The 11,250-nt window shown below is 36.4% G+C and overlaps 1 protein-coding gene across 1 annotated transcript in view; it reads right to left on the bottom strand.

The window, feature by feature from the left end:
* The window catches only part of LOC115230963, a 31,678-nt gene extending 25,971 nt beyond the window's left edge, over positions 1-5,707 (bottom strand). Inside the window, exons 1-4 of the mRNA XM_036499886.1 lie at positions 5,689-5,707; positions 3,581-3,640; positions 2,341-2,490; positions 993-1,136 (exon numbers count right to left, since the gene is read on the bottom strand). Coding sequence (XP_036355779.1) covers positions 993-1,136; positions 2,341-2,490; positions 3,581-3,640; positions 5,689-5,707 — 373 coding nt within the window. The remainder of the gene's footprint in view (positions 1-992; positions 1,137-2,340; positions 2,491-3,580; positions 3,641-5,688) is intronic.
* Positions 5,708-11,250: the final 5,543 nt, after the last annotated feature.

Raw genomic sequence — 11,250 nt, forward strand, 5'->3', positions numbered from 1 at the left:
AACAATTAATACATTCTTTTATTATTTGTTTATTTATATTTATATATATAAAATCTTTATCTTGAGTTGAAAATTATTTCAAACCGCACAAAAGATACAATTATTTTATTTTTTCATAAATTAATTCAATAACATGCCTTCTCTTTTAAAGGTCTGCCTTGAGTCAGTCTGAGAATTATTCTTATGCCTCTGAGCGTGTATGATAGTTCGTGTGTATGTAGATGTGTGGTTACTTACAATTCACTCATGCTCACGAATACAAAATCACAAATACAGGCAGACATATGTGTGTATATATACACAACCACACAGATACACACACACACACACACACACACAAACACACACTTCGTTTATTCTCCCCTCCGCCTCTCTTATAAGCTACTCCTCATCTACATGCACTCATACAAGCATACCTAAACACAGGCGTAGGAATAATTCTCAGACAGACTCAAGGGAGAAATTTAAAACAAAGGAAATGTCATTGATGAGGTCAGGAATAGCAACGAAATCACCTTGACACACAAGCAAACGATTGCTTAACGAACACATAAAACAAACGATCGGTTAGTTAGTTTGTTAAATATTGATCCGTTTGACTAACAATGCAAATGTCACTTTGAACCAGTACGTATGTTTACTGGGGCAATGACCCTCCCAACACAACAAGATTTGTTTCCACACACGAATTCGGAACAAGAGTGTTGCAATCCGTATACAAAAATAAAGTATTTTACAAAATACTTTTTAAAAAATTAATTCAATGTCAAGAGGTTTAGATGAAAAAAGTATCGTTTCAGTAATATGGTGTCTTGTGAAAATACGTTTTCTTAAAGTTTTCTCAGTAAAAAAATTGTTTTGATGATAAGATGTGTGACAAATTGTCGTTTGATAATAGGTTTTGATGTCACTGATTATGCATGATATGAAATACCACAAATACATTTGAATAAACAATTGGAAATCAATTTTAATGTGAGAAATCAACATACCAAATAACTTAATACGATAAACTCCAGCTTTCCCATCAATATACAAATAAGAATTCTCTACGTCACCGGTACAAATTGTTTTATTTGTGTTTGGTTTTAGTTTGCATTCCATATAATATGGATAGGTAACTTTCATTGTTGAATCTATAGAGAACAGAATATACAATATACGTAAAAACAGAAAATTTATGTCAGTAAATGTCAGGCTTAAGTAAACATAAATAAAACAAGTGTGTGTATGTGTGTGTATGCGTGTGTGTGTGTATTTATATGCCACTAAAGTGAACAGGGTCACTACTCAGTACCAGTATTGCTAGAATGTTAAGTTTCAGTAAATATAAATAAAACAAGTGTGTGTGAGTGTGTGTGCACGTGCGTGTGTGTGTGTATTTATATGTCACTAAAGTGAATAGTATTGCTAGAAATAAGAGTCAAATCAACTCAATAATCGCACATACACATATTTATATATATTCATGGATACGTATGTATACATACATATCAGTGTATATGTGATGAGATCTACTTCACAGCCCTTAACTGCTCCTTTAAAAACTGCAAATCACCATCTTCATCATCAACATCATCATCGTATCAACTGGAAATTGAGTATATATGGTATATTTAGCACCCTGTCAGCCAGATCCATGACTACATTTCGATACTAATTTGCAGTGATCTCATTTTTCTGACATTATCAATGCACTTGAGTAAGTATGACCCTTGCAGTGTCCTTTCTGCTAAATATTTTGGGCTTTTTATGTCTGCATAGAGAAAACTATTAAATACCACCGACTATTTTTCTTAGACGTGCTCTGAAATCAGCCGACATTCGTGAAATTGATAAATATATTGATGAGAGGAGAGGAGAGAGAGAGCGAATGGTAAGGAAAGGTCTACCTTTGCACTGAAATACTTGCATTATTAACATTATTTTAGGTGGCAAACTAGCATTCATTCCGGCGCTTTCCTCTTAAATTCTGCCGAGTCCAACTCGCTTCTAATTCTTCGGGGGTCGATAAAATAAGAACCACCCTGCACTAATTCCGGTTTGGATTTTACACAAACTTGTAAGAATCTACGTATATACCACGTTGCCAATAATTTCAGAGATTCTGCTCACTTGGAATAATCGTTATAAATTTTCTAATAAGCATTAAAAAACGTGCTCAGTCAACGTGAACCAATATTTTGATACTTTCATAAAATAATATTATATTGTCATTCAATTGATAATATCTGAATACTGTGTATTTAAAACGAATTAATTTCGATTTATCGTCATGAAAAATATAACTACAACAATCATTATCAACAATAAAATATAATATGAAATGTTGTTTCTCACCCGCAAAATTACTGTAAATTTCTACAGTACTAAATCTGTATGTGTTTCTGAAGAATATTCTTATCTGGGGTTTCTTTGCCTGTTTGTTATCAGAGGAAAATAAATAGGAATACGTGCTCGACTCGTTCTTTATGAATTCATGATATTTTCCTGTATATAAAGAAATAAGTTTAGATTATTAAACTGAAAAATCGGAAAATGAATGCGAATAGCAACAAACGTGAACAAGTGTTCAGATAAGTAATGGTATATTTTAGAAACAAAAGAGATTTTTTACATTTGAATTACGACAAATCCTTAAAATCCTTAAAAAACGTTTTAGCCCGAAGGCCGCGGCCATGCTGGGGCACCACCGCTGAAATATTAACACAAAGAAACTACAAGTTTTATTCTGATTATAGAAAGAGGTTACAAATATTGTAAAAATGTTCTTTTATTTTCCGAAGATGCAGCTGTATTAGTCCTGGTGTATATACTCGAAGGAACAGCCTCTATTCAGTTTATATTTACGTTGTGAAAGAAAATACAAAACAACCCTTCCATCACTACGTTATAGTGAAACATGTGGTGAGATTGTGAGATCTAATACTCTGAAGAAGGAAGGCGCTGAGCTGGGAGAAACGTTATCACGTCGAACAAAATGCCTAACAGCATTTCGTCTCCTAAAACGGTGAGGTAGTGGAACCGTTAGAACGTCGCGCACGAAGGGCTTGACGGTATTTCATCCGTTTCTGAGTTCAATTTCCATTTTACTTTTCATCCATTTGAGGTCGTTAAGCTATCAGTTGATTACTGAGATCAATATTATCAACTTCCCAAGAAATAGTTGCACCTGTGCCAGAATTTGAAACCTATATATTTATATAAAAATGAAATGAATATATATATATATATATGTATGTATGTATGTATGTATGTATGTATGTATGTATGTATGTATGTATGTATGTATTTATGTACGTATGTATGTATGTATGTATGTTTGTATGTATGTATGTATGTATGTATGCATGTATGTATTTATGTACGTATGTATGTATGTATGTATGTTTGTATGTATGTATGTATGTATGTATGTATGTTTGTATGTATGTATGTATGTATTTATGTACGTATGTATGTATGTATGTATGTATGTTTGTATGTATGTATGTATGTATGTAGGTATGTGTGTGTATGTATGGATGTATATATATATATACATATATATATTAATATATACATACATATATGTACATACCTACATATACATGCATATATAGGTACAGGGCATCAAAAAATCGTTCAACACAATGAGAAACTTTAACATAAAAACAAAAACAGAAAACGAACATTTTTTTCGAACAACGAGAAAAACAAACAGAGAAACGAGACATGACTACGCGTAATTGATTGGTCAGCTGCAATATTTTGAGCTCTTTTCTTTTATTTTAGACTTACTCTTCTTGTCCTGTACTTTTTCAGGTTTAGTAAGTACTTAAGAATATTGTTAATCTTGCTCACATTTTTCAATTTAACATATGGCAAGAAAATAATTTCATTTTCCGCAAATAGTTACAATATTTTTTAAATGACTTTTGTGAATGTTATAATTTTCTCCTTTTGACATTTGATAGACGTTACTCTTGGTTTACTTTAGATGCAAATTGCGCGTAATTTTGTTTCCAGCTGTTAGTTCAGTGCGAAAACGGACATTTTCGCCATATTTTGCTTTTTTAAAAGGCAAGAGAGCTACTGAGAAAGAAATGTACGAAGTTTATGGTGTTGAAGGCACGTCAGAATTTGTTTTTTCACCCAAAATTGATCAACGTTCTGGTCGACCTGCTGTGACGATAATGACCGAATGAAAACCATAATTGAATCTGATTGTCATATAAATGTGCGAAAGATTTCAGAGATTACATCGACCCCAGTACTCAACTGGTACTTATTTCATCGTTCCCGAATCGGACGGTAAAATGTAAAGTAAACATCAGGGAAATGTGAATTCAGAAGGTGAAGTCGAAAGAAATATTACTGAGCAATTTTGTCCGGTGCCCTCTCGATTCTACTTGGTTACCGCCTTACAACAACAACAACAACAACAACTGCAAAAATAATAACGCTTTCAAATTTCGATAAAAAGGCCAGTAATTTCAGGAAGTTGTTAAGTCGATTACATCGAGAATAATGATGGTGATGATGATAATCTCTTTATCAATCACAAATAGTTGGCAAAATCAACTAATTTGCTGAAAGGCAGCATTTTCTGCTCCCATCTTCCATGTTTAAGTGACAATGAAAAACTTGATATCGTCTTGGCCAAAAGCGAATCTCGTCCACCACATATTCTCTTCCACTAGAATTAGCAGGTAGATTCAAACATCCCATCTTTTCCGGTCCAAGGTAAGGCATAATGATGATATTCACAATGAATTCAGATGATTACATGATCCACTTATTGTGACAGTAAGCCATGACTCCCACATAACTCCACGTATGAGCAATGCTCAGGGCTCGACGAGTGCATCTAGAGCAGTTCCCGCGCATCTCGAACAGAACAGCTGATATCGGGTTTGAGAGTTTATCTCAAATTGGCAAATCATCCCCAGTCCTTCGGGACCACCGCCAAGTCATGGATTACTTGAAACTATACATTGCTCCCGGCCCGTAATTTCTTCGACCAGCAAATTATTTCTCCATCACAAATCTTTCCTAGAGCAGCAACGTGCAACTTCCATCTAACGTATTGCTCGACATGTAGAGGGTGTTGAGCACCTGATGATATTCCAGATGCCCATTGTTTTCGCTCGATTTTCGCTTGACGTAGAACTGCACTTTTGTCAATAAACAAAGTGTAGAACATAGTGACCACACCTGTTCAAAATAAAAAAAATTGTTGATCACGTAGCCTCAGTGTTGGCCACCGTATAATTCTACATGACATGCCCTCTTCACTATATACTATGTGCAAATAGCAAATGGATCATTTGTCCACTGGAAAACATTCCCTCCACAAAAAGCGGAAGAACAGTTATTTCACTCTTGTGAAACGTGAACTGATGCATGGCAAAATGTTCAGGCACGCTGCCCGACCTTTTAGAGATGGTTTCCTCTAAATTATTTTATTCAAGGGGTAATTGGCCTCCCTGCTCGCTACGTTGCCCATCTTTTTCTACCTAGAAATATGGACCAAACAAGACTATTGGCAATGTAAATGTTCCTCTTCAGGTCCATGAGTTGCACCCAAGCATTTTTTCCTGGTTTATTCCTGCTCTTGTCACAGCACCAAAGACACTGACAAAGGTGCTGATCACTTCGATGTGCCTGATGGCTGGCTCTACATCTGTAACGTAGTCCACATTTTACCTGCGCTGATCTTCTCCATCCTAGTTTCCGTGTAATTTAGTAGTGTCGCAAAATTCCATAGTAATACAAATAAGGCAAGAAAAAACAACCTTGACAGACCGTGGGTTCGATATTGAATGGTTACAATAGGTGTCCATTCATCCTAACAAATGTCGCTGTATGGTTTGGGGAACCAACCACAGAAGACGGAGCCGAAACCAGTTGCTTTGAGGACAGCTGTCAAGTATTGGTGATAGTTCCTATCGAAAATTTTGATTAATTTAAGTTCATCAGGGCAGCACCAGTGCAAGATACCTTAGGCACTTTATACACGATGTATCACATGAGGTGGTGCTTACTGTGGAGAAATCTGTTAAGAATGACGCATGTCTACACATGACCAATCAGACTACCGACGACAAGCGCCAAACTCTTCGCTAACACCTCAGCCAAAATCTTTTATTTTAGTTTCATGTGTGGTCTGCAAAAGTAACCAACAACAATTCTGTCCATACTGCAAGCTAGATCCATAACGTCCTAGTCCATATCTATTTTGAATTCACATTTAAACATGATAAACTATAATTTAAACAAAACTAGGGGACTGCTGCATAAGGGATGACTTCTGACTACATCGCAACAAATTTTCCAGAAGTTACCATAGTTCTACTTTATCAATGCTGATTTGTGGCTAAGCAATGACTTTTAGAAAACTTCTATTCAGATTAGAAGTTCTCACCCACCATCCAGATATTGGAAGGAGAAATATGTGAGATCCACTGAAAAGAACAGGAAATTTTCATTCTTGTTCATTGAAGATTTTAGAGATAACCAAAGTTGCAGCTCGATCAATTTTATTAAAAGAAAGTATTGGAAAGTTTTACTTTGGATTCAACGAAGAATTATTCCTTTCCCTCGTGGTGTATCAACAATTAGTCGCAGACCCCAGTGTTGAGGGACCACGGTTTGTTGACATGTAAGTGTAAAAGTATTTCATTTGTTTTTCGTTTGTTTGTTTCTTTCCACGTCTCGAATATGTAGCGGTCTTTGAAAGACATAAATTTAAAGGTTCACACAATCAGTTTGTTTGGGTATAAATGATTGGTAAGGAATACTAAAAGTTGTCCGTCCACAGTCTCGGACCTGAATGTCTTCTGAACACTCTTGTTAATGTGACTTCATTGATGCTCAGGGTAAACCCGGGACTTTGTTGCTCATGTGTCTTCGTAAGAATGTCAACCAGGAAGAATATTTTCTCCACTGTGCAGTGTTTTCGGTTGAAAATTAATTTTACGTATTTTTGTATTCTTATTCGTTCCCGTCCTTGTTTTGTATACATTCGAGGCTTTCTTCCAAGGAATCTAATGGGCTTGGCTTAGATTTTCCTTTGGGGCTGGCCAGGTCGGAGCAATCTCAAGATTAATCAGCCGAAATTGCGAAGATGATCCGATTCTTGACTGAAGATCGATGGCTTCGAATGTCCCGTCCGTTTTTTTGTATCGTCTTCTAAATGTTTTCCCTTCTTGTCCTAGTTTGTGTTTTTTTACATTTACCTATTATATGGCGACGCCCGTAACCCCTTTTGATATTGTATGTAAAATACATTTTCTCTCTAATACATGGTACGACTCTATAACACTGTCTCTCTCTCTCTCTCTCCCCCTCTCCTACATTTCTCTGCCTTTCACACTTTGCACTCCACTTTGACCCTTCTCTTTCTCTCTTCCTCTGTCCCGCTTTTCTCCCCTCTCTTCTCACACGTGAATAACTTTGGACTGCTGTCCTGCCTTTTTGTGATCAACTGCCGTATAAGCTAGACAATTTTTTTTCTCTCTTCGTCTTCAGGCATTTTTTCAATGCGCCAGCTCAAGTTCACCCGTCCTGTCGAAAAGACGCCTGTCTGTAACGTCCTGGTTTTGTTATTATTATTATCATTATTGTTTTTACGTATTTTCGTATTCTTATTCGTGTTATCATTATTAATTTTACGTATTTTTGTATTCTTATTCGTTCCCGTCCTTGTTTTGTATACATTCGAGGCTTTCTTCCAAGGAATCTAATGCGCTTGGTTTAGATTTTCCTTTGGGGCTGGCCAGGTCGGAGCAATCTCAAGATTAATCAGCCGAAATTGCGAAGATGATCCGGTTCTTGACTGAAGATCGAAGGCTTCGAATGTCCCGTCCGTTTTTTTTTTGTATCATCTTCTAAATGTTTTGCGTTCTTGTCCCAGTTTGTGTTTTTTTATATTTACCTATATATATATATTATATTTATTTATATTTATATTTATATATATATATATATATATATATTATATATATATATAATATATATATATATATTTATATTTATATATATACACATACACGTGTGTATATATATATATATATATAAAATATTATTAGAGACAAAACCACTATTTTGCAAAACAAACAAGGAAAGACTTAATCAATACATAAAATTTTAATAAATAGTCAAAAAAACCGCCACTACATCGTTTCTTGTCTTGATCGACAATCTTCAGGTGGACTTCCAATAATTCAGTATCAATTATCATAATTTGATACTGAATTATTGGAAGTCCACCTGAAGATTGTCGATCAAGACAAGAAACGATTGTAGTGGCGGTTTTTTGACTATTTATTAAAATTTTATGTATTGATTAAGTCTTTCCTTGTTTGTTTTGCAAAATAGTGGTTTTGTCTCTAATAATATTTTATAATATTTTACTATAAAATCGATTTATCCTAAATCTGATTTTTTTCCCTGTAAATTTGGATTTATTCCCTAATATTTATTATATATATATATATATATATATATATATATATATATATATATATATATATATATATATATATATATGTATGTATATATGTATGTATGTACCTTGCATAAAAGGGAAAGGTTTCATACAGGGTACTTCTGGATCGTCTGCTGAAACACGTTGCAGATTGTGTTCTTCCAGAAAGTCAATTTGGCTTTCGTGTGGGACGCGGCACTGCTGATGTGATCTTCTCAGCTAGACAGCTTCAGGAGAAGTGTGAGGAACAGTGGCTGGATTTCTATCAGGTTTTTGTTGATCTCACAAAAGCCTTCGATACCGTTAATAGAAATGCACAGTGGAAAGTCCTCCAGAAACTTGGTTGTGCTGAAAATTTCCTTGCTCTGGTAAGGTCTTTTCATGAAAACATGAAGGGAGGGTTAATGCTAGACGTAAAATATCGGAGGCTATCTCAATACAGAATGGAGTGAAACAGGGGGATATTCTGGCACCGACCCCATTTGCCATATATTTTGCGATGGTTTTCTGTATTGCGTCCAGAAACTGCAGATATGGTGTTGACATCCATTATCGAACTTCTGGCAGCATATTTAATATCAGGCGCTTTTCTGCAAAAACAAAGGTATCTACCTCTATCATAAGAGACCTTTTGTATGCAGATGATTGTAATTTAGTAGCGCACACAGAGATTGATATGCAACACATTTTGAATGCATTTTCTGATACTTGCACTACCTCAGGACAGTCTACCCTGGTAAGCAGTATAGTGAACCAAATATCTATGTATATGGTAAACGACTTGGTGCAGTTGATCAGTTAGTCTACCAGGGAAGCACTGTTAATAGATATAGCAATTTGGATAGTGAAATTCCATATAGAACTAGGAAAGCAAGTGATGCTTTCGGAAGGCTAGAAAGGCGCCTCTGGAGTCGGTGAGACATGTGCAGAAGACAAAGATAAAGATGAACAAAGCGTGTGTTTTTTCTTCTCTTTTTTATGTCTGCGAGACGTTGGTCACATATCGATACCATCTTAAACAACGAACGTTTCCATCAGATGTGTCTTTGATGGATCTATGGCATTAAGTGGGAGGACCGCATCAGCGATCTTCAGATCTCGGTGTGAAAGTATAGAAGCTCTTGTGTTGAAGAAAAGGCTCAGATGGAGTGGTCATCTGGTCAGGATCAAAGATTCAAGCATGCCAAAACGACTCTTTTATTGCGAGTTAGCTAAATGAGAACGACCTCCACATAAACCAAAAAAGACTTATAAAGACTTGCTGAAGTCTTCCTTAAGAGATGCTAGCCTCTCCTCTGACACATGGGAGGGCATAACTATTGACCGTAGCAGGTGGAGAAGGATTGTGCACGAGGGGACAGCTACTTTCGAGAAATCTCGAGTTGCGCATAAGAAAGTAAGGAGTGATGTCAGGAAGGGCATCGCTGTTGCACTTCCAGATGGTAAGGGTCTTCCTATGATGCTGACATGCAGTGACTGTGCAAGACCCTGCCTCAGTAAATCTAGACCCAAGAGTCATCTTGGTAGCCATAAAGCGAGATCGATGATTGACGACCAGGCCGCTGCTGGTGGTGCTACACACCATATTAATCAGATCTGTCAGGCATGTGGAAAGGAGTGTAATTCCGCGGGAGGACTTAAACGACATGCAAAAGTACATGAAGCCCAGCTACAACTACAGCCGGCTATTGCCGGTAAAGGTTTTAGCTGTCAATTCTGTACAAGATATCGTAGATCTTTAGCTGGGCTAAAATGTCACGTTTGATCACAGTACCGTCAAAAGTTAAGCAATTACCATATTCGATAAAGAGGGGGCAGCCATCATGTATGTATGTATGTATAACTAAGTGTTATAACTCGTCATACATATGCTTCGGAACAAAACGTCAGTTGCGTACAGAGCAGCCATTGATGAAGTAAATAAATGAGGGAATAAGAAAATGAATTATGTCAGCGACCTTATTAGCTTACAGCTTTTTTTTTTCTATAAGATGCACTGGCATCAAATTATAGCTTCATCGGAGCTCTAAAAGTTATGCGCAATTTTGCTTAGAGAAGCATTTCCACATACCCACACACGCACGCACATATAACACACAGAAACACATATACATATTCATTTATATATGCATGTGTGTGTGTGTGGGGGGGGGTACCAAAAGCATACGTTAGCAAGTGTCTTCTGCTATAGCTTCGGGCCGACCAAAGCTTTGTGAGTGGATTTGGTAGAGGGAAACTGAAAGAAGCCCGTCGTATATGTATATATATATATATATATATGCGTGTGTGTGTGTGTGTGTGTGTGCGTGCACGCGGCGTGTGTGTGTGTTGTGTATCTGTGTTTGTCCCGCAAACCGATAACCGATGCTGGTGTGTTTAGGTCCCTGTAACTTAGCAGTTCGGCAAAAGAGACCGATAGAATAAGTACTAGGCTTACAAAGAATAAGTCATGGGGTCGATTTGCTCGACTAAAGGCGGTGCTCCAGCATGGCCGCAGTCAAATGGCTGAAGCAATTAAAAGAAAATGAAAGAAAATAAACGAAAAATAGTATATGTAGGTTCAAATGCAAACGTCTACCTTCCGGGATGAAGTACCTCTCAATAGTCAGAACTCAACATGCAATAATCGGCTGTATCTATTCAATACCAAATAATTTCATCAGTCGTGCTTTCTAGTAAAGTATATTTGCATCTAATCTCAACATCATGTACATTAACAATATTACAAATGTCGCATATCACAGCACAATAAAACAAAAGACCTCACCTGGAATTTGCAT

This window comes from Octopus sinensis, unplaced genomic scaffold (assembly GCF_006345805.1).
Source record: "Octopus sinensis unplaced genomic scaffold, ASM634580v1 Contig16927, whole genome shotgun sequence".
Lineage (NCBI taxonomy): Eukaryota > Metazoa > Mollusca > Cephalopoda > Octopoda > Octopodidae > Octopus > Octopus sinensis.